The sequence below is a fragment of the Lepidochelys olivacea genome (genome assembly GCF_965140295.1).
Source record: "Lepidochelys olivacea isolate rLepOli2 genome assembly, chromosome: 1".
Taxonomy (NCBI): domain Eukaryota; kingdom Metazoa; phylum Chordata; order Testudines; family Cheloniidae; genus Lepidochelys; species Lepidochelys olivacea.
Window position 1 is genome coordinate 18,608,730 of NC_140411.1, and position 24,704 is coordinate 18,633,433.

The 24,704-nt window shown below is 44.4% G+C and overlaps 1 protein-coding gene and 1 long non-coding RNA gene across 2 annotated transcripts in view; one reads left to right on the forward strand and one right to left on the reverse strand.

The window, feature by feature from the left end:
- TENM4 (teneurin transmembrane protein 4) overlaps positions 1–24,704 on the reverse strand; it is a 2,254,482-nt gene that overhangs the window by 77,609 nt on the left and 2,152,169 nt on the right. Inside the window, exons 24-28 of the mRNA XM_084644861.1 lie at positions 23,281–23,400; positions 14,800–15,061; positions 10,899–11,166; positions 1,958–2,101; positions 665–914 (exon numbers count right to left, since the gene is read on the reverse strand). Of these exons, the coding sequence (XP_084500987.1) occupies positions 665–914; positions 1,958–2,101; positions 10,899–11,166; positions 14,800–15,061; positions 23,281–23,400 (1,044 nt within the window). The remainder of the gene's footprint in view (positions 1–664; positions 915–1,957; positions 2,102–10,898; positions 11,167–14,799; positions 15,062–23,280; positions 23,401–24,704) is intronic.
- On the forward strand, positions 4,677–10,411 carry LOC311529136. Its single transcript, XR_014713777.1, has 2 exons — positions 4,677–5,845; positions 7,824–10,411. It is a non-coding gene; the product is annotated as an uncharacterized lncRNA (long non-coding RNA).

Sequence of the window (24,704 nt, forward strand, 5' to 3'; positions counted from 1 at the left end):
TCCCCTCCTGATTTTCTTCCCTCCCCTCTTTTGTGCATGCTGCTTTGCAAACCTCCCTCTTCCTCCTGGAAGTTTTCTCTTCACTTTTCTGCAGGGGCGAGTGGCAGCACTTCATCTCCCTGCAGGGGAGATGACAGAATTTCTTCACCCAGCCCCTATCTTTCAGTGGAGAATTCGCTAGGGGTGTTTGTATGTTCGTCCCAAAAAACTCACCCGGAAGTCACAGACTCTGGGAGTTCCTTGGTGAGCTCACTGTTCTAGGTATGAATGATCCTCTGTCCTGAGTACTCATGGAGTACTCTACATATCATCATTAGTGATGTATGTCCTTCCAAGTGTAGGTTATCCCGGAGGCTGACTGTTAATTTTTAGAATTCCCACTAGTCTCTCACCAGACTAAGGAGGACACATTAACTCAGTCTGAGTTAGCTGGTAAGAAATGCGCTAGACTATGTTGGGCCCGTGACTCAATCCTGGATGAATTCACCAGGCCGCACACCTTCTTGGTGGAAGTCGAAGTCCGTGGACTTGCACCAGAGGTGAATTTGGCCCATTCTGTTCATTTGAAAAAAAGAGTTTTGGTGTCATTTTCCCTCTGGGTACATGAAATTTCTGCAGAATCAAAGGTGAACAATTATCACGGGCTGCAAGCTGCCTGGTGTACCTGAGCTCCAGTATATTGGTGACATTCCCAGAGGGAAAGATCCTTCGGATGTAGTTGAAGTCTCCAACATAAAGGCTTCCATCAGACCCGCATGTTAGGGCAACAGGAGCCAGGAGCTTGTTCCCATCTGCAAGGCCATTACAGCTCGGACAGGAAATGCTACGCCTGCGTCCATTGCCCATAATGCTTCCTATGACAGGTGGCTGCTGAGAGACAAATTGGTTTTCCCCATTTCCTTTATGCAAGATGCCTAGAAAATGATAAGAGCAGAAAGGGAGTTAAAGACAGATGGTGAAACTGAAGCACATGGAGGGCAAGTGACTTGCTCCAGGACACAGAATGAATCAATGGCAGCAGAGGAAATAGAACCTTGACATCCCAGCTTCCAGACTCATGTTGCACTACACCACAAAGAGCTCTCTCCAGAGTTGTCTCTCGTTCTCATGGGATCCTATGAAAAATGACATGTCCAGTGCCCGTGCCAGGTTGCTGTAACATCTAGAGCACAGTGTTTCTCAGCCTTTTCAGGTTGCCGCCCCTCCCCACCACTTACTCTAAAGATATATCAATGCTAACAATGATCAGCCTCTGTAATTTATTTGTGTGGGTGTTTCAAGGGGTTGGCAGAGATGACTTGAAGGGTAAGAGTGAGTGGCTAGGTTGGAGACCAAGCTTTTCTTTGCTTTAGAGTGTAATAAAATGTCCAATGCCTCACAATCCTCTGATTGCTATTCGGAGCCCTCCTGGGGGTTGCAACCATGGGTTGAGAAACACTGTGATGCCACTTGTGGAGATTGGAAGGTCAAGATAATTGTCACTAGTGAGAGAGGGTATCCACTGGGTTGTCTGCTGGCAAGGGACATTCACTTAGGAAAATCTGGGTGGAGTGTTAACTGGGGTAGGTTTCATCAGCAGGGCCCAGGGGAACTGATATGTTGTTTGTGAGAAGACCAGGAACGTTTTCATTAGTGGTGCCGTCTGAACTCTCTCCATACTCACTACAATCACACAGGATTTTTTGATGGACATCATACAATTCAATACCATTCCTTACAGGTAGCCCAAAGCTGGGGCTGCACACTTCGTAAAAATATACAACAGATTTACAGCAGCTGATTCCTTTCAGATTTGCCCACACAAAAGCTGCCACTAAATGTAGGTTACAATGAATAATTTGTGAGTAGCGTGTGCATGTGTGTGTTTTCCCTTTGGCTGAATTATTAAAGGTGAAAAGCAACAATGCATTGTACTGCTGCATCACCCTGCTCATGCCATTTGTTAAAGCCAACCCACCAGTCTGTATGTTGAGGGCATGGTGTTTGTCCAGGGACCATCCTCCAAGTTTGGAAGCGTCAATTTCATAACCCTGAAGGACTGCCGTCCTCTTCTCCCACAGGATCAGATCAGGACATGATTCATATTCATAGCCCACGGAAACTGGGAGCAAAGGGGAAAAAAAGAAGCCCATAGGTTAATAACCTCAGAAATGCACATTCAGCACACAGCTGAGAGCTTTAATTAGGTGATTAGGTGGGGGAAAGGCCATTTCTACAGGCAAGTGCCAATTCTATTTAAAATACCATCACATTAATGCAGTCTTAATATTCTCCTCTTCAAAGGCCACTCGGCATAAAAAAAGGTCAACACAGCAGTAGATGTTGGACAAATGTGCTAAATATTCAAAAGGCACCAACTCACAGACACAATTCAAAGCAATGGGTGACCCATGGGTTTAGCAAAAATGGTCCCAGAATTCCAAAATGATAGTATGTTGCTTCTGTTCATTACCTCATGTCCTAAGGCTGGCTGGCAGTGATGCAGTGGGCTGAGGCAGAGAAACATGGCCCAGCTTAGAAAACAAAACATAATCCAAGCAGGTCGAAGTCAGTAAACTCCATTAAAGTTGACAGACAGACTGGAGATTAATTTGGGGCAGGATCACTAATACAGACAAAATGGGCGAGTGTGAGTTGGTTTTCATAATGTTCAGAGAGTCTTTAGGCCTCATTGACCTCCCTTTCATTGGTGTAAATCACGAATAACTTCATTAAAGGTAATATAGTTACATCACTGTAAAATCAGTTTGAGTGAGAGGAGAATCAGGCCCATTATTTTACTGAACACCTACAAGAAGACTTCAGGTGAAACATGCTTTCCTCAAAAGCAGTAAGACCCGAACCGCAGTTCACCACTAGTACCTGAAGCAGAGCTGGGATCTTCAGTTTTACTTTGCTTAGGAGACAAGGGAAAAGCAGGATGTGGAACAATTCTTGGCAGGTACAATAAGGGTCTGATCTTGCAAGGGGCCCAGTGTCTCCTGAGAAGTGCTGAGCACTGACATTGGGAATTCTGCAGGATCAGACTGGACAGGAGAAATATGCAGTACAGGGAACAGTCTTGCATTGGCAGGGGGATGAGTTGCATTGAACAATTAAAAGGCCTTTTCCGCCTCTTTCTGCAAAGATTCTGTTTTCAGCTCTTTTGACGAAAAAATATATTTATTTATGTGTACTCAGCTAGTAATGTGGCATTTTAAACCTTTGGGCGCCTTTGGAGGTTTCCTGAATAATACAAAAAAAACCCCAAACCAGACACAGGTACAAAGTGAAGGGTGTCTTGTAGGTATCTGCCAGAAATAACTTTATTATGTAAGAGCATAAACCTTTTAGTGCCTCCTTTTCAGACCCTGCCTCTAATTTCACCCCCACTAATCAGGTAGGGAGGCAGCTAAATTCTAGCTGCAACTAACTGTGAATGTGAGATGGGGGACAGGTTGAGGCCTTCATAAAAATCTGGCCCCCACGTCACACTAGGTAGGTAATTATTTCTCTATGAATAAGGCCCTACCAAATTCATGGCCATGAAAAATGCGTCACGGACTGTGAAATCTGGTCTCCCTGGGAGGAGACCAGCGTTTCTCAAATTGGGGGTCCTGATCCAAAAAGGAGTTGCAGGGGGGTCACAAGGTTATTTAGGGGGGTCACGGTATTGCCACCCTTTCCTCTGTACTGCCTACAGAGCTGGGTGGCTGGAAAGCGGCGGCTGTTGGCCGGGTGCCCAGCTCTGAAGGCAGCCCCCGCCTGCACCAGCGCAGAAGTAAGGGTAGCAGAACCGCAACCCCCCGACAATAACCTTGTGACCCCCACAACTCCTTTTCGGGTCAAGACCTCTACGATTACAACACCGTGAAATTTCAGATTTAAATAGCTGAAATCATTAAATTTACGATTTTTAAAATCCTATGACTGTGAAACTGACCAAAATGGACCGTGAATTTGGTAGGACCCTGACTATGTGTTATCTGTACATGTTGCTCCATCCAGAGCATCACCTATGCAGTGTTACAGGGTCTCATAAGCCTCAGCAGGCCATGTCAACCAGCCTCTCCCAAGGAAGCTTAGCCTCATGTATAAGTGGGAATAAGAGACTCACTCTCTCTGCAGACTGAGACAAAGAGCCCCCTGCTGTCCTCCTGAGAGGCATATCTCCACTCAGGCTACAGGGGAGCAAAGAGGAGTCTAGTTGTAGGGCTGTAGTTATCCCTGAATTGCTCCAAGGGCAACAAGGAGGAGCAGGATCAGGGGTGGATGTCTGTTGTTTTAAAACAACAGTGGAGACACGGAGGCAGGGGGGCTCTTCATCATGCTGTTGCCATTGCCAAGGCCTGATCTACTCCGCCTGGTTGAACTCTATTTCAGAGCTGTGAGCTAAGGACCATGGCTCCTTTAAAGATTCCTCTGGCTGACTGTCGATCAGACAGGGAGCAACCAGCTGCGGCACAGAGCAGCCACTATGCATGCTCAGTGCCCCCCCGCCCCCACTCCGATATCCTTTCTACTGCAATGATTGACAGACATGGCATTTGGTCTGGGTGGGCTCTGTGATGTCCGTGAAAAGGGGAAGGAGCTGTAGCCATACAAGTGTTACATGGGCAGCACAGAGGAAGCTTCCTCCTTCTGTACGACTTCAACTTCTTCAGCTGCAGTGTTAAGGAAAAGTTAGCACATGTGACTCCATTTTGGTTTGGGGCCCACCATTGTCTAAAAGCAAGCACATCATACACCAGGAGGAGTGATCCTTAGATACTGAATCCCTGTGAAAATCCTCCTCCTTGTCTCCAGCCTGCCTTGACTCCCAGTATCTGTTTTTTGTCAGTCTCTAACACCCCATCTCTTGGCCTTTGATGTGAGGTCTCCCAAACTGATAATAAAAGTTACTGATGCATGGCTGTAGGACCATGCTGTGTAATTAACATACTGGTTTAGCACGAGGAATGCACCAAGCAGGGATAGGTGGTAGATAAGAAAAGGGTTTGTTTATTGGTTAAGGTTTCCGATGCATGAGGGCAACATGCTTTGCTAAAAAGTATATAACCTTTGTATAATCTGTATTCAGGGTCCCCTCCTGGCTAGCAGGGGGGCACCACGCTTGAGCGTAATAAACTTAGTGTCTTTTGGGAACTCTGCAGTTGTGGACTTTGTTTATGTGCCTCAGCCTAGATTCGAACTGTGCATGACCTATCAGGTATAATTCGCAACATTGGTGTGCGTGACCTATCAGGTATAATTCGCAGCATTGGTGTGCGTGTCCAACCAGGTGTAATTCATAGCATTTGTGTGCGTGTCCTACCAGGTGTAATTCACAGCATTTGTGTGCGTGTCCTACCAGGTGTAATTCGCAGCAGTTGTGTGCGTGTCCTACCAGGTGTAATTCGCAACAGTTGTGTGCGTGTCCTCTCAGGTGTAATTCGTAACAGTTTTAGCGACCACGAAGGGACTCTAGGCTCGCCCCAACAAGCAAGACTACACTCCTCCTCTTGGCAGCTCCAGCCGGCACAGGGTGAGTTCACCTTTGAGAACTCCGAGGGGGGGGGGTGTGAGCCGTCGCTTAGGCAATAAGGTGGCACATTTGGTGTCCTTTTGGTAGCCCATTATGGGTTCTGGGCAGAGTGTAAGTAAGGGGACCCCTTTGGCTGAAATTCTCGAGAATTGGGGGAATATTTCTGGTACCCATGGGTTAGGTAAAAAAAAAAAAAGCTGTAATCTTGTGCAAGGTTGAGTGGCCAGCACTAACAACTCAAACACCTTTTGACTGGCCACCGGATGGTTCCTTTGCTGGGGAAAAATTAACAGCACTTAGGAAAAGGATGGAAGACAAAGCTCCAGCCCAAATGGATTATTGGTATGTATGGAACAACTGGGCTTATGCGCATGCGAAAGGACGTCCTCTTTCTTCCTCCTTTTCTTATTCATCTCAGGGGTCTCCAGCCCCGCTCTGTGCTATGCCTGCTTCTGTCCCTCCTCCAGCTTACCCTCGGCTTTCTGACTTATGCCCGTCACCTCCTTGCTTGCCAATTAGCCGTGCTTTCTGTCCAGGTGACAAGCCTCATGGGGGGAGGACTCGGGTAGCCCTTGTAAGTGAAAATATTTAAGAAAAAAGACCAGGAGGGCTGGGGTCTAGTTAAGCAGCCTTGTTAATTTGTTAGTGAAACAAAGCTGGTGCTCATGGAAAGAACAGTTCAGAGAGAAAAACAGGATCGGGCCCAAGCGGGCAGGCAACAGATAGAGAGACTGGAAAACACGTTGGAAACTTGGAGGTCATAGTGGAAAAAGAGGAGTAAATAATTACAGGAATGGAAAACGTAAATCCCGGAATAATACTTGGAATGGTAAAATCTAAGTTAATTAGGTGTCGTTTTGGGAAATAAGCAAGTGATTTAAGAAAGGAAAGTAAGAAGTTAACTCTGTAGTTGCTGGAAAGAATTAAGCAGTTGAACTTTGTGAAATACTGGAAAGAAAAAGAATTCTTGGCTTTTTTGCAGCCATTTTGGAAAAAATGGGCCCTTTTCCAAAGAAATGCAATTATACAGTGCTACTTAATTAATATCTTATTAGGCTCCAAAGGGCTACAATAGGTGGTGTCTTCCTTTTCAGGTCACTGTGTGTTTGACAGCAGGAGTTAAAAGTAAAAGGCAATCAAAAGTCTGGTAAAGTTTATTGTGCCCTTTTTAAAGTAAGAATCTTTAACCTGTGGATCCAAAAGCAAGCTGGAAAGCATTTGTTTTAATGTAAATTACCTAACTGATAAGGTAGAGGCCACTGAAACCTGGGCTGCCTATAAAACAAATACAAGAAAATATGGGTAATTCCTCTGTTTTGCCTGCAATTAACAAGGGTATTTGTATAAAAAGGAAATATTTTAAACAATGACTGACTGCCCAAAAGGAGTATATCTGTGGGTTTTTTTGCCTTTCAGAAAATCAGAGAAAACTGATGCCAGCTGAAAAGCAATTCAACATCTCATGAATTTACTGGCACAATAGGAATTCTGTTCTGTGTTCCATGTCCTATCTTGTGGTGTTTGTCTTGTGGCCAGAATTGCTGTGTTTAATTTTTCATAGGACAGTTTAGTTTAAAACTAAATAGAAGGGTTAAATCAAAATGCAGATACTTGTTTTATTCAACTTGGAATACAAAGTGTTTGGATAATATCAAAAAATACGATATACTAAAGTTTAATACATTTGCTTAAGTAAAAAAAAAAATTTCATTGGCCAGATCTTTTAATTGAAAAAAATTGTTGTTAAAATTTGCACACCAACAGTCTTTGGAAGCAAGAACATGAAAGGTTAACCCACTCCCCATATTATACATGAGATCCTTCTGACTACCTCACATTTCTAGCCAGAGGGCTGGGGAGGGAGGAAAGCTATTGGACACCAGAGGTTGTACCAAGTGGACTCCTCAAAAGTGGGTGTGCTTGTCCTGGCTTGTTGCTCCAAAGCTCTGTAATAAAGTCATTTTCCTGGAAGGGTGTATGTGGCATACATTAAACAATAAGACTAAAGTGCTGTATAATGGGCAATGTACATGTGTTCCTTTTTAAACAAAGGTGTATGAGTAAAAAGTGAAAGTTTCCTTTGCAAGTTAATAAAAGCCAAGAAGGGGAAAAGAAATAAAATGGAGGAAGAGCTAATTCAACGCTGCAGCTGGCAGGCTCGGTCCAAAGATAAGACACTGGCCTGCCCAAGGATACTACTCACAGCTAGGATTTGGCTAATAGCCAAGAAAGAGGGGGGCTTGAATGTGCCCAAGCAGCTGTGAGATCTGCAACACACTGCCAGACATTAATGAAATGTGTTAGGTCTCTGTATTTACAGGTAAAAGAAGTCTTGCTTCAAGAATCCTGAGCAAACGTGCCATTTGTTAAAACCAGGTGACTGGGTCTAAATAAAGGTCCATCAACAAAAGACTACTCTGGCCCCATGCTGGAAAGGCCCTTATTAAGTCCTGCTAACTACCAACACTGCTGTGAAGTGCCAAGGAGTGACTGCCTGGACCCATGCTTCTTACTGCAAAAAGACCCCTCCACCTTGAGATGACTTCACTTCGACTACTGATCAGCCTGTCCCTCCTGGGTTTTTTTTTCTTTCCTCCTTTTGAACAGCAGAAAAAAAAACAAGGTGAAGTGCTAGTAACCTCTCCCTTGTCCACTGACAAAGCTAACCTGCATTCAGTATTTGCTAAAGAAACCAAAGCACTACAGGATGACGTGCTAGTAACCTCTCCCCTGTATAATGCAAAACCATGACTGTTCCAAGAAAAAAGGAAAAACGCCTGCTCTGCTAAAACCACCAAAATCCAAGGATTCCTAACTGCAAAAGACACTGAGAATTGGCCTTAATGGCAAAAACGGAGCATTGTACGTTGGCAGGGAGGAAGTTGCGGGATGTATTCTTGGGAATGTGAAGTGGTGGGGTGGGTTTATTCCAGAGGCTGGAACCTGTGCTTGTAGGCAAGTATAAATACCAAAAACGCCTTACAGCCACGAACATTACTCCCACCATCTGCCACCACTCCTTTGCAGGTAAAGGTTCCTGGATCCATTATAGCTACGTTAAGTTGGTGCTGGGACCCCCACCTGACCCTGACAAGCCATTGGACGAGCCACTTCACGAATGAACACCACAACCAACCCATGGACTAAACTTTCCAGCTACTGGGACCTTCACAGCCCACCAGGACTTTTTGTGTTCCTGTTTATTGGTATTGCATTGAGGGTAGTGTTTTTTGTATGATATAAAGGAGGATGCCGACATTGGTATGGTTTGCCTGCGGGGTTCCTCTCCCTATTCCCAAGTCCAGTACAAGGATGGGAGGGCAATAGCTTCTTAAATTTAACCCGCGCTATCAAACAGGGTGTAAATCGAATGCAGTGTTGGATTTGTATTCAGACCCCCACATATTTTGGTCAGGGGGTCCCGTTGGTAGGGGTACCTATCCCCCTTAATCAAACACTCCAAACTAAGCTATGGGCAGACACTACATTTAACTGGAATGTTACAATCCAAATATGGTCTATTGATATGGTGGCCCAGAGTAATTACGCTTTATGTGTGTCACGACGTAAGGGCATAGAAAATACAGTTTTTGTAGGGAATTTTGTGGGGTGCAAGAACACCACCCAAATCAGCTCTGGTGCGGGAGGCCCCTCTACCTACTCCAGGACCCCGTGGCCGGTCCCCGAGGGGTCTGGCTGGTATTGGTTATGCAATCACACAGCCTATAAGGTTCTCCCAGCAGGATGGTGTGGTCCATGTACCTTAGGGGCTATAGTACCCGCCGTGACAGTACACCAGAACCTGACCCGGGGAGAGATCCGCAATCTAGTATGGAGGGACCGACGAAGTATTCCTTTAAACCCCCTTTCTCAACGGCCCAAAGGCTTTCACTCCTTTGTGCGTTGGTTTCTGCCATGGTTGGGAGTAAGCGAGCTGGAAAAAGCTATAGTTAACATTTCAGCTGCTTTGGAACTAATGGCAAATGCTACTGCAGATGCTCTCTCTGCCCTTCAAATTGAAGTCACCCAGCTATCCCAAACGACATTGCAAAACCGCCTAGCCCTGGATTATCTCCTTGTAAATCAGGGCGGGGTTTGAGCTCTGGTCAACTCAAGCTGTTGTGTATTTGTAAATCAGCACCATAGGGTGGAAACTAACATCCACATCCTCAAGCAACAGGCAGCCCTATTCCACCACATCAGCCTCGACACTACCAGCGCCGAATTCCAGGAGGTCTGGGACTGGCTCGCCTCATGGCTACCGGATGTGGGGACTTGGGGACGGCGGATTTTGTATTTACTTTTTTTGACTGTTATTGTTTTTGCGTTATTTTTGTATGCCTACAATGCTGCAGTATCTGCTGTCAGCAGTTGCTAACCCTGCAGCGCGGTTACTCAGCCCTGATAAAGCTTACTGACGTACAAAAAAAAAAGGGAGGACTGTTAAGGAAAAGTTAGCACATGTGACTCCATTTTGGTTTGGGGCCCACCATTGTCTAAAAGCAAGCACATCATACACCAGGAGGAGTGATCCTGAATCCCTGTGAAAATCCTCCTCCTTGTCTCCAGCCTGCCTTGACTCCCAGTATCTGTTTTTTGTCAGTCTCTAACACCCCATCTCTTGGCCTTTGATGTGAGGTCTCCCATCCTGATAATAAAAGTTACTGATGCATGGCTTTAGGACCATGCTGTGTAATTAACATACTGGTTTAGCGGGAGGAATGCACCAAGCAGGTATAGGTGGTAGATAAGAAAAGGGTTTGTTTATTGGTTAAGGTTTCCGATGCACGAGGGCAACATATTTTGCTAAAAAGTATATAACCTTTGTATAATCTGTATTCAGGGTCCCCTCCTGGCTACCAGGGGGGCACCATGCTCGAGCGTAATAAACTTAGTGTCTTTTGGGAACTCTGCGGTTGTGGACTTTATGTGCCTCAGCCTAGATTCGAACTGTGCGTGACCTATCAGGTATAATTCGCAGCATTGGTGTGCGTGTCCAACCAGGTGTAATTCGCAGCATTTGTGTGCGTGTCCTACCAGGTATAATTCGCAGCATTTGTGTGCGTGTCCTACCAGGTGTAATTTGTAACAGCAGAGCCAGCTGGCTACAAACCACGGTTGGTGCTGGGTTCAAGAGCTGGTGCAAAGAACACACAGAGCCCGATTCTCCATTGCTTCATACCTTGTGTAATTGTTTTACAGACGTAGAGGATCACACAATGTGCAGGGCAATGGAGAATCAGGCCCACAACGGTTATGCTGGGATGACATTCTGGAAAAGGCAGTGAAGGGAAGAAAACATAAGAGCAGGATATTCTAAGATAAGGTTTGTATACTGCCACTTAACAACTTCCTACATGCAAGATGGAAAGAGAGGAATGTGTTCTGAGCTTACCAAAGGCTTCTGACAGTCCGTACACTTTCTGGCTGTAGACATCCGTCTTGTCCCAGATGAAATAATAGGAGAGGTCCGGGGCAGCTGCAAACCACTTTCTAAAGAGGCGTCCTTCTACAGCAACCATAAGGTGGACTTTCATGAGGTTGAAGGGGATGGTGGGATGAGTCATGCTGATCCTTAAGACTGACTTATAGCCAGCCGTGCGGCTGCTCAGGTAGCTCAGCTTTAGTTTGCTGCCAGCAATGTTAATCTCCTCTTGCAGGGCCTGAGGAAAAATAGCCAGGTGGTGTTAAATCACCACTGAGCAGACACTAAAGGCAGCAAAGTTGCAGTTAATCAGACTCTTACGTCATTAGCAAAGCTCTCTGAGAAGTTTCTAAACCATTTACGAGGCATCAACTATAAAATATTCACGATGTACCGGGTTATTCGTGGAGGCCAAGGAATGTCTCTCTGGGTGATTTCTGCAGGCGGTGGGGTGGGAAAGGAGGCTTAAAAATGCTTACAATGGGATCCAAGCAGAAAAAGGCTCCAGCCATCTGTAACCAAGATGCCCTGAGCTAGGGCCGGCTCCAGTTTTTTTGCTGCCCCAAGTGGCGAAGGGAAAAACAAAACAAAACCAAGCCTGGTTGAGCTGCTGCCGAAGTACCGCTGAAGAGGAAGAGAGGGACTGCAGGGCCCGCCACCGAATTGCTGCTGAAGACCCGGACGTGCCGCCCCTTTCTATTGGCCACCCCAGGCATCTGCTTCCTTCGCTGGTGCCTGGAGCCGGCCCTGCCCCCAGCCAATGCTCCCCTTTCTCCGCTTTGCCCCTATATCTTGCTGCGTTCTGTTGGTGGCAATCTTCATCTCCTAGACTCTTTGTGAGACACTGAGCCTTATTTGTCCCTGTATCCCTCCTCCTGCTGCTAGTTCACCCGGTTCCTGCCCATCCTCTCCCACCCTGCTCCTGTCCCCTCTCTCCCCAGCTCGAGCCTCACCTCTTGCCAATGTCCCGCCATCTCTGCTCCTTTCTTCCCCTCTTGCCCTTTGTCTTCCTTCTGCTTCTATCCTTCCTCATTCCTGCCCCTGTTCTCTCCTCCTAACTCCTGCTCCTACCCCCCCTCCCTTGAGCTCTCCTCTCACCTTATTCCTTGTCCCTTTGGATTACAGGCTTCCTGCTTCCTCCTCCTCCTCCATGCTGTCTGGGCACCAGCAGGGGGAGCACTGAAAGCCCAGGAGAGAAGGTTTTCCTCCTCTCAGTCCCAGTGCCCAGTACTACTGCAGTCCCGGCCAAATGGGACAAGAAACTGCAGAAAAAGTCTTGCTCAGCCCTAGCTGCCCTGGGGACTGTGCGTGCTCAGTACCAATGGAATCTTCAGAGAATTTGGCTGCTAAACTCTCACTAGTCTCTACAGAGCATACATGAACTGAGATTTTTGGGAGGGTAAAAACTTGGCTAGTTTAGGGCAGATTTTCTGGGGATGACAAAAGGCACATCCTCGAAATTAGGGTGGGCACCCTGCCAAATTTCCAGATCCTGCTCCAAAACACAAAGGTGCAAGAGCTTCTCAGTGAAATGGCTGTACGATTTTTTTTTTTTAACGTGGGCACAACAATGTATTTCCCCCCAGCCTTGTTCTTGGAAAAGGCCGAACCATTTAACTGGAACTTCCCTCCAAAAAACCAGTCTCAGACAGATAGCCGGCATAGCAAATGTATTAGCAACTGAAAACAGAGTCTTGTCACGGAAAGTGTTGGGCAATGTGAACTACAGGCTTTGCTGCCTACAACAATACTTCTAGCACTTGCACAGCACCTGGGATATTCAAGGATCTGAAAAAATGCTTTATAAATAAAAACCAGTCTTCAGAAGATCCCTACCCATTTTACTGATAGGGAAAGTGAAAGACAGAGGAGTTGAAAGGATTTGCTAAAGGTACATAGTCAATGGCAGAGCCAAGAATAGACCACAGGAGTCTGAAATTCTTTTCAGTGCACTGCTCTAACCACTAGACTTGACCGCTGTTTGTTAGAGCTTTACACAGCCTCAGTTGTGCTGGAATGCCCCTCGCATATGGGCTTTAGTTATAAATAACCACCAATCTGGGAAATGAAGCTCCTAAGAGCAGCTGTTTTGGGCTATTATCGAAGACCTAATACTTTTTCAAGTGATAACTCACAACCTCTGAGCACAGCAGCACTTGACAAACTTATGCATCACGGAAGTTAAAGTACTGTTGCACCACGTCCATAAATATTTACTTTATCTAATGCAGCCTTTTCAATTTACATACCTATGCACTTACGAGGGTGAAAAATGGCAGATCTGGGAAAACCCAGGAATTTTAAGATAGATTTTGCAAGTTTAGCAACAAGCTATGCTGGCAGCAGGCTCAGTCAGAGACCAGCAGTACAAAGAAGGTGGTCCCTTTCATCCAATCTGTCTTCACATACAACCCCTATAGGAAAATACCAGCTAGAAATAATTGCCACCGAGGTATTGTTTTGCAGCGTCTGGTTCAATTCGGTGTATGAAATGTTTACTTCTCTCTGCCACAATTGACTTCTCTCTGTCCCTATTGACTACCATTTCAGACAAGGAGTCAACTGAGTAGTAAATACACATCAAACAAATGCCAAGAATATATTTAAAAGGATCCTGCCTCAAGAGGTGGTTCAAATCTTAAGGATCACAAGATCTTCCAAAATGGTTGCATATTGTGCTTTGCTGCATTTCATGAGCAATACTGTCCTGGTGATGCATACCCACAGAAAAATGGCATTCCAGGCATCCTGCTTCCTCCATCACACACCTACTCCACTGAGCGAGGAAACTACTACTCTGTCCAATTTCTTCAGCATGACACACATAATACTCTGACCCAAAAACTGATGAGAAACAAAGACATCTGAATAGTGTCAATATGCCTTTTGGATGACAGATTAAAGTAAGGTCCTGACTGCTTGGGAATTAGCCCTGATGTCCCAGCAGAAATTTAACTTAAGAAATTACCATTCTGGTTACCTAAATTCCCCTTTCAGTTGCACGACTCTGTTATTCTGTTCTGTACATTTAAATAGCTTCAACACTGTACTCCAGAGATTGCTGCATTTCTGAGAAAGAGCTCTGGCATTTCAGACCACTGAGTACTTTGGAATCCTCTGTAAATGTATTATGACTCTGCTTTGCAATATAATAAGCATTCCTATATCCCTCAAGGAATAAATGTGATTATGTCCATTGTATCTAACATTTCTCTATTGAAAAGTGTGTCTAATAGAATGCAATGGTAGAATTTCAAGCACTTTTCCACTGGGGAGTTTTTATACTATATGTTACACAATGTGGGATTATGCAGATGAAGGCAAAATTCGTATTGAGTTCAATGGGGCCAGGATTTCACCCCAACAATATTTTCTTCAGGTTTGAAGGTTGAAAGTTATGTTCCCAAACTTTGGGCAAGTTCAATTCCAAAATTCTGCCCCAAAGCAGAACAGTAGCATTAAGCATTTTAGCAGTGGGTGCTGAAATGTACCCTGAAGGTCTGTTACATCCGAAAATGTGTCCCAAGGCCACCCTGTTCCTGTAGATGGGAGGTGTGGACAAAGCAGAGCCAGTGCAGTTTTTGCTGCTGGTGAATAAGCACTTCATTATCTACCGGTCAGAGATTAACAAAACCAAGCATTATGGCCTTGCGTCTATTTTTGATTTTTAAAAGTATGTAAATGTATTGTGTAAATTAGGCAAGGACTCTAGGCTTCTGGAAAGCTGTGAAGCCCAAATCAGTGTCACAAAACGTTTTAACAAGTACAGAAACAGACTAGGATGCACACTCCTGGATGCGCATAGCTCCACATGCACTGCTCCACTTGACTGCCTGGAGCAAATGTTTCACTTTAGAAAGAAAATTCATACCTGGATTTCTGGAACAATGGGGCCTTTCTCCGAACAGGAACTTGCAAATGCTGTCAGGGGGGACGGGGAGACCACGGGGTTGGGGCGGGCAAAGTTGCTGAGATCACAGCTTGGAATCTCATTCTCTTCATGCCTCATGACTATGGTTTCCATTACAAAAAAGCGATCCCAGGGCAGCCAGAGCGTGTGTTCCTGAGTGATGAAGGGAGCCCGCTCAAAGTGTAAGATAATGGAAATCCCACCATTAGTGACGAGATCAAAGCTGTTTTTAAGAGACAAAGCAGAAATAAAAATAAAACAAATGATACTTGGCATGTCTAGAGCCTTCCAAACAGGAACCTCACTGTGCAAATATTAAAGGATTAACCCTCACAAAACCCCCTTGAGCTAGAAGTATTATCACTCCTATTTTACAGATGGAAAAACTGAGGCACAATGAGGTTAAATGACTTGGACAAAGTCATACTGTAAGTAAGTGGCAAAGACAAGAATAGAACCCCTGGGTCTTGACATTCAGTCAAGAAATATAGTTATTAAAGCACACTATCTTCTTTTTAAAAGACAAAGTTTATGTTTGTGATTGTTTCCTGAGTTACTGGACCTCAAAGGTTTTATTTACTATTTCTAAAAACATGTTTACGATCCAATATCAGGCACAGATTGCATGGACTTGCACATTTAAATAAACTATCTGGAAAGCAGTTTCTCCTTCACTTACCTGCCCAGACTTCAGGTCTGGGTTATGTTTTCCCTGCAGCCACTGCTGATCTCACTAACATACTGTTTTATGTATTAGCGACAGCCTCACCCACTAGGGCAGGGAGAACATGGATCAACAAAGAAATCATTTTGGGACAGGTGAGTGGATGGAGAAGGAGCTGATTTTACAATAACTGGGTTTAAAATGTAATGGTCTGATTTTCAGAGGAGCTAGATGCCCACGGCTCCCACGAAGGGGAGCTCAACACCTCTGAAAATCAGACCCTGCATGGATTTGGAATTTTTATCCCTAAATATGGACCCTGTGCTGTACAAACACAGAAAAAAAAGATGGTCCTTGCTCCAAAAAGCTCATAATCCAAACTGCCCTTGCTTTGCTTCTTTGTAATTTATAGCGAAGGCATGGAAGTGTTTCGGTTTGATTTTTTCCCTTGCTTGTTTTTTACATTAGAACTTCACATCTGAAACAGAAGATTTATGGAAGATTTATGAAATGTTGTAGAAGTAATGACACGATGACATCACAAGAGCTAAGAAAGTGAAAGTAGAGTAACTGAAATGGAAAGGGGTTTTAGTAAGACTTTAAAGCCATTGGGGTTTTTGTTTCTTTGTTTCAACATCTATTTAACTTCAATGCCTAAATAACATTTTGGATAAAGGAAGTCTTTGTTAGATAACACCCGTGCATCTTCAATTAAGGTTTAGGCTCTGAGTTAAGATGATATTTAAGCATGTTCATAACTTTTAGCATGTGAATAAACCCACTGATTTCAATAGTACTACTCAAATGCTTTGAGGTAAGCACATGATTAAGTACCATCCTGAATACCTTAAGGGCTTGTCTACGCTACTGCTTAAATCAATGTAACTTACGTTGCTCAGGGGTGTGAACCCCCCCGCAAGTGACATAAGTTACATCGACTTAAAGCGGTGTCTACACTGTGCTATGTTGGCGGAAGACACTCTTCCACTAACACTGCTTCTGCCTCTCATTGAGGTGTAGTAATTGCATCGATGGAAGACAGCGCGTCTTCACTAGACTGCTACATCAGCACAGATGCATCGGTGCAGCTGTGCCGATGTAGCACGGCAGTGAAGACAAGCCCTAAAGTGCCCTGAGACCCCCAATAAATCCTCAGGCAAAACCAAGAAAGTCCAGATTTGGTGCAGGTGATATTTCTAAAGAGAGAGAGAGAGAGAAAAAAAAAAAGCAGGAAAACCCCTTTTTTTAATTAATTAAAAAACTTTCCAACCTTCTTCACAGATCACAGAGAAGCAAAAAAGAGCTCAGTGACATTTTAAAAAAACTCTTAGCAGGTCACCGTAACAATTCGTTTTTCCATCCACGATCATCATTTGGATGTCTCTTAAACGCTGCTTAGTGAATGTAGTTATGAAAAAAAAGTTATTCAAGTCCACAGGGCATGGGGAGAGCATTTTAAAACCTCCAGACTTGTAAGGTGTTTATTCTGTACCTCAAGTGGGGGCGTCAACTTCCCAGACCTATGTAACTTGGCTTTTAAAAGCCTAATGGGTAACTCATGCCCTGGCTTGCCAGTTAGTTGAACAGCATTTGTGCTTTGATGATGACATTTTTAACAGTCAATTAGCATTTGGCAAGCCTTGCTACTAGAAGGGAAAAGCTCACTTCACACAAGGCTGAGCACTAAAGAGGGCGAAAGAAGGAAGGGATAAATGTAAAAAAAATTATGTTCAACAACTGTTGGAAAACTAGGAATGGTTTATTTATAGAAACGCCTCTGCTTCTGTCATTGGTGAGTGGAGCTGCTAGGAGCCCTGGGCTCTAATGAGCTTTGGTCAGGCATGTTAGCCTGCAGGGAAAAAAAGCTTGCTTCTCCTGTGGACGTGAAACCCAAGCCAGAAGGGAAGGCATCGATCTAATGTCAGACTCAAGCAGCTGTGAAAACACAGAGGCTTGCATTGTACGGCAAGAGACACAGTCACTCATCAGCTACTGTTTCTTGAGTTACGTGGCTTAGCCTTGAAGGGTATGAATATAGAGCATTTTGGAGCCTGTGGCAGCAAACCTCTCAGCTTGGGATGATAGAGTTGGGTAGCGGGGCTCGCACTAGTGTTCTAAAAATAGCTGTGTAGACAGCGATTTTAAGTTGCAGCTCAGGCTCTGATGCTTGGGAAGGGAGGCGGGCTGGAAGGCTTGCTCCCACAGGCTCCAAAATGCTATGTAGACATACCCCAAGTTGCCTAGATTAAAAAAAAAAACCCACAGCAGTGAAATAAAAATTAGTATAATCAAAATTCTCTTCAGGATGAGAGCCCTAAATAACGCTTTCAGGTGGGCTGCTGATCTCAGGGATGGGGGGGTGCGACACAGAGGCTCCCTGGCAAAGTGTCCCCTGATCTTTGCAAACAAGTCTCACCTCAGACCCGACAAACTCACTGCACCTAACACATGCGTTGTGGGATACTTATCCATAAAGAGAAAAGGAGTCTTGTGGCACCTTAGAGACTAACCAATTTATTTGAGCATAAGCTTTCGTGAGCTACAGCTCACTTCATCGGATGCATACTGTATGCATACAGTATGCATCCGATGATCACGAAAGCTTATGCTCAAATAAATTGGTTAGTCTCTAAGGTGCCACAAGTACTCCTTTTCTTTTTGAGAATACAGACTAACATGGCTGTTACTCTGAAACTTATCCATAAAGAGTAGCATGTACGGTATCTACAGAACACTTGTAACTGGTCAAAATGCATAATCATTGCAAAATGTATGTGCAGGTGAATTTAAAGCACAATGTAATTATGCTGAAAGTATACTTTATGGACTTGGAGTAAAAGTTAATCATCAGGGGACAAAATATCTCAGCGATGGCCCATCCTAGCAGGAGGGAGTTGTTACCCCACCTTGGTTAGCCAGCGATGTAATGCAAGGCTCAATTGTCTAGCCTTGCTCCACCCCAAGCCTTTCAATGGAAAACCATCAGAGACAACTGCAAACAATTAAAACCACTTGCAAATAAAAAAGGAACATTACAACAGCCAGAGAATCCCACCAAGCCACAGGACCTCCTTTTCGACCTCCTCCTAGCACTGGCCAAAATGGCTATCTACAACACCAGGGAGAGGAGGTTGGCTAATGGGGTTTCCTGCGACTGCGGGGCCTATTTCCGATCCTCCGTCTGCTCACGCATCTGGGCAGAGTTCCTCTGGGCGGCGTCCGCTGGCTCCCTTGACACCTTCGAGGAGGAGAGAGTGCTGTCCAGGGTTCTCTGCTCGGTGTCCCCAACAGGTTCCCTTCGTTTAGCCCTGTGACCTCACTCCTGTCTCTGTTATATCTTTAGTTGTCCCCAGTAATTAATTGACATCCTGGACTTTGTGGATCCTCCCCTTAGGCTGCGGGAGGTCCCTTAGCAGTGGGCTTCTGCCCTCCCACTTCCAGGATCCCAGCAGGACCAGACTCCTACACCCAACCGGTCTGGGTTTGTCACAATATATGTACACACACACAAAACAATAAAATATTATCTACATGGTTGTCAATTGAAATTTTTTCCCTGTTGACCTTATCTGGATGTACTGTACACCAGTCACAAGCTCATGACCTGTAGCTATTAACAGTGGCTTTGGTTTTTCAAAGCTGTCAACTTCTGACCATCTGGATACTTGACAGTTCATGCATGTTTCATACTGGAAAGGCAACTTAAAAAAAAAAAAGACAAAAGACTGTTTCAGTATAGCACAGAGTGGAGAAAGGCACTCTGTATCCTTTCACCTTGGGGAGCAGAAATGTTCCCATGAAAAATTGGGTCCTGGTTCCTATGAAGCCAGCCAGCTCTGCAACAGACTGAACTTTTTTTTTGGGGGGGGGGGCACCTCTTGCTAGAGGCAGAGGATAACAAGGTGACTCACAGTCCTGGGTGCCCTGAGAACTGTCACAATGGGTTTTCTTCCATTTGCAAAAAGTCATATTACCTACGTGGACTTATTGTTTTGGTTATCTTAGAAAGACACCCAAGGGACAGTCCAGTCCAGGATGTCCTCTGTTTATCCCCAGAACAGGCTCAGCAGAGACAGCTGCAGTGCACTAAGATCATCCAACACATTTCACAAACATCTATAAGATGGTCACAATTGCTTGTCACTACCCACTACCAGTGTGATCCAGCAATCTAGTGGTGAAAAGATTTATTTTAAAATATATTTTATAATCCATTACCAGTCCTGAGCCCTCCAGTCCTTCTGTGTCACAGAAAAGTCAGATATACAATAGTACATTCTGACAAGAGTTGGTTTATCCTTATGCCTTGGGATCTGAAAGTTTCATGATAAACAGTTTGAGAACACATATGGGCCTTTAAAGTGGTCTCATTTTCTGGGGTTATTTAATGCAGCCTAAACTTGGATGAAATCCTGGATCCATTGAAAACAATGAGAGCTTTGCCACTGACTTCAGTGGGGACAGGATTTCACCCCTGGAGTCTACAGTTGACTGGTGTGACAACAGGATGAAACCCACTTCTAGTAAACCAGAATATAGTGAAACTATTTACAGTGAAGTAGAATTCAAGTCCTAATTTGTTACAGTTCATTGCAATTTGAAAATTGGAATTCCAGTTATAATGAAATTCATTTTAGGCCTTGTCTATACAAGAAAGTTGCACTGATTTAATTAGATCAGTTTAGAAACCAATTTAGTTGAATAGGCCCAATTCCCTTGTGTGAACCTTCTTATTCTGAGACCACAAGGAGGTTGCAGTGATTTAACGAAATTGGATTCTAAACTGATTCAGTCAAATTGGCCCAAATTGCTTGTGTAGACAATGTCTCAGGCTAAAATTGTTCTGTTGAAAAGATTATTAGAAGAGGGTCCTGCTGTTGTAACATATTGAAGTATAGAACAGCAATTGTAATAGCAATAATGCTTTCCATTTGGAAAGCACGTCACATGTAGTATTTCATCCACAAACACCCCAGCGAGGCAGGAAGAAAGTGTTACCTTCATTTTACAGGCAGGTTAACCGTGGCATAGGAAGATTAAGGGATGTGTCTAAAAGCTACACACTAGATCAGCAGCAGAGCTGTGACTAAAGCTCAGGATTTCTTGACTCCCACCTTGCACTCCCACCTTTAGACTCTGGTACCTCCAATATTTCAAGTGATTTTATAAATAGCTCTCATATCATATCAGTGAATAATTAACTAATTTTTGGTTCTTTAAAGGAAGAATGCTTTCATCTACTCATACATTACCTCCCTCCAGTGCCCGCAGATGTAGTGTTGTGCCTGATCATGCAAGAAAATAGATGAGCGCATGTCAAAGACAATATTTTGGGGCCAATTATAGTCTCATTCTCATGTTTCAAGATCCTCAACAATGTAATCAGACTATTTGTTGAATATCATGTCCTGAAATGTTGTTAGCACAAAGCACCAGACCTGAATGACAGCACCACATAAGCAGAACATAATGAGGGGAAATCATAAGGAAGTATGCCTGACTGCAAGAGCTGTCTAACTCCACTCGTTCTGGGACTGGGGGGCTCCAGCAGTTACTGATAGGAATGCTGGCCTGGTCCTGGGACTTATTTTGATTATATACTCTATGTTCAGGCACTGCTGATCGCCGCCTTTTTATTACTTTAACTGAATCTAGTACTTGTGATGGGTGCTGGATTTACAGCCCTTGGCAGTGAGCTCCTGGGAGCAGTTCTATCCGATGCCAGCTGGCAAGGTTTCCCTAGGGAACATTAGCTAACTGGAAATTGGTGGAGCACACTGGCACATTGGCCGCACCTCTCCCTGCCCCGCTACACTGAGGGTGGGAAGGATGTGGTGTAAGAGCCAGTAAGTCTAGCTTAACACGAGCTGAGAACTCCCCTCCAACAGGGCCATTCTCTGCTGGTGAGTAAGATGCCAGAGTGGTGCAAAGGGTCTGGATGGCGGCAGAGAGTGTGGTTGTGAGTGAACACAGGATTGAAGCGCTGTTTCACCTATCCTTCCTAGGGGTAGTCCCTGTAGAAAATTATTGAAGCACAGCCTGGCGTAGTATGGAAGAAGCTTGCTCCGCTGTGCTGCCCGTACTGTACCTGCTCTGTAGGGGGTAGAAGTGATGCCTGTCCAGGCCCTGTGCAATGCTAGGCTCATTATTTGCTTATAAGCCCCCATGATGGATCAGGGCCCCATAGCATTCTCACACTGCACAAATACAGAACAAAGGGATGGGCCCTGCCCTAAAGAGCTTAAAGTCACGCATCTGAAGAAGTGGGTTTTTTACCCACAAAAGCTTATGCCCAAATAAATCTGTTAGTCTTTAAGGTGCCACCCGACTCCTTGTTGTTTTTATAGTCTAAGTGGAAGACTATAGACAGTAGACAGCAGGTGGAGACCAACAGACAGAGCACAAGGAAGTAATGAGCTGATGCTGGTCAGCATGAAAAACAGGGAGTTCCAGCACATCAGCTGCCTACCTATGGTCAAGTTTTTTGTAGGCATTATTATTTTTACTTGGGTCGGCTTTGTGTCAGCCCTTTACACTGCAGTGCATTTGACCGCTAGGGCCCGATTCTGATCTCACTTGCTAATCAGGAGGTTATGAGGCAGGTATATGGCTCCACTACAGCGGCTACCGTGCCACAGCTGGGCTGCTACACCTGTGTGCTGCTGTCATGCTGTTGTGCAGATGCTTCCTGAATCAACGGAAGTGGTTTTTCCACCCATCCGAGAGGCGGCAGATTGGTCGCTGGAATTCTTCTCTCGACCTCACTATGTCCATGGTGGGGTTACGTGGACATCACTAAGTTGCACAGGGCATGATATTGTTCACAGTCCTGAGCGATGTAGCTAGGCTGCCCTAAATTTTAGGTGTAGACCAAGCCTGAGATTAATGGAGTTACATTACAGTGTAAATGTGAGAGATTCTGTATCTTTCTCAATAGTCTCTAAACCACAAGACTCGTGAAAGTACCAGCTTCTCTTGTAAGTTATGCTCATTTAACTGAGATAATCCATTTTCCATGGAAACGTACCTATTACTCAGATTCTACTGTTGTATTTTCCAGTAGATGGAACACTCATGAGAACACATCTTGAAAAGTTTCAGTGGTTCAGCAGGCACCAAGTCCCAGGGGAACAAGTCAAGACTACATAACACACACATCTCTAGCAAGTGTTCATCTCCTTGATTATCACCCCACTGGCTATTCTAGCCAGGTCAATCCAAATCCTTAATGCTACTGTCAGACTGGAGAGCTGTTAAAATCAGCAAAGCCAGGTCATCCTCGCCAAAGTGCTCGTGTTAATCACCATTAGCTAGAATATGTGCAGCTCCATCAGTCAGAAACTTACTCCTTATATTTAGCTTTTGTCTTTAAAAGAGAGCCAGTTAGTACTGAGAGACAAAAGACTGCCCAATTCAGTGATTTGTTACGGTTCAGTGGAACTGTTCAAATTTTAACCACTTGCCTCTAGCAATACTGTATCTTACAGGTTTAATTATTTTTGCCCAATAATGTCTATATAAAGCAATGAAGAATATGCAGTTTGGGGCAGGAACCATAATTTCTTTATATGCATGGGCAACACCTAGCACAACTAAGCCCCAGTGCTTCTATGCACTTCTGTAATAATATCAGTATCAATATTAACAATAACACTAGTGTCTTCAGGCTGCCCCAGACGTGACTGTGTCTTTGCTAGGAGAGTCTCTCTCCAGTGCTGGCTGCCCTATTTGCAGCTCTGGGTACTTACATATTGTAAAATGTATAGCAGAAACCATACCTGCCATCTTGCCTGCTGATTGTGTATCCAAAAAGAGGATTGTTGGCAAAACTGATGTTCACTCCAACTAGAGGGGTTCCATCTGATGTTATCACCTGACCTCGAATCACACACGCATGGCTGCATGAAGGAAAGAAATGATAGGAAATGGTGAATCATGTCAAAGATGCGGGAGTGATCCCCGACTTACCCTGCTGTGAATGCCTGCACACAAGGATACCTAATACAATAAGCAATAAAATTCAGTAGGCCAAATCATGTCCCCAGATGGAGGCACATAACTCTTGCTGACTTGGGTGTTGTGCACACACATCTGAGGGCAGAATTTGGCTTCACCTTTTTTCTACTCTTGTAATATTCAACCACTGGCAAATATACTGTTCTCTGCTATCTTCTCCTGTAGGGCACACGATATACTGACATGGCTGTAGCCCACTCAGCTTCATATATACTTGACAGTACTGGTCTGATTAAGGACAAAACATGTTTTAGAACAGAGGAGGATGGAAATGTACTAAATACTGCATGGGCAGGTTTATGGCAATTAAGTCCTCTGATGATCAAAGAGATGTGCTGGCCTTGATGAGTCAGGTCTTCCATAGTCCATAAGGAAGTGTTACTGCTTTGGAGAAAATACGATGACAAATTTGCAAGGATCAGATGAATTCCCTACAGAATGTTTCAGCAATTGAGCATGCAAAAACAGAACTGCCGATTGTTTGTAGATTACACCTACTCCATTCTACTCTGCACTTTTATGACACCTTTCCCCCAAGGATCTCTAAGTGCTTTACAACACCGATTAATTCTGTGAGGTTCGTATTTTACAGATAGGAAACATGAATTCTGTTGGTTTTCAGTTACTCAGGATCGCTCAGCAAATCTATGTCAAAGCCGAAGATAGAACACATAAGTCTCTATTCCAAAGTCTCTGTTCAAAGCCCTAGATTGTACATCTTACCATACAGCTATGCAAGGAGCTTCCAAAAAAGACAACAATCTTGTGTATCTGATAGTGTCTGATCTCAGTGTCTATCTCAAGGTACTTATTTTTCTGAGTGATAACAATAAATTGTGGTATCTTTGTGCTGGCATAATATGACGTGTTATTTTTGCAAGCAATGTCATGCTAGCCAGCAGAGACTGGAAGCCAATGTTCCTACTGCTTTAGGCCCAGATCCCCTGCTGGTGTAAATCACCAGAGCTCAATTTATAATCTGTCATAATTTGTCATAAGAGAATTCAATGGAGCCACACGGATTTACAGTTGCTGAAGATCTGGCCCTCAATGCGTAGAAAAGCACTTACACAATCTCTTATTACCATGGAAAACCACAGAGTCCACAAGTTATTGCCTAAGGGGTGCATCAACAAGGCAAAGATTGTATGGCACAGCGAGAACCAATATGTGTATCAAATAAGGA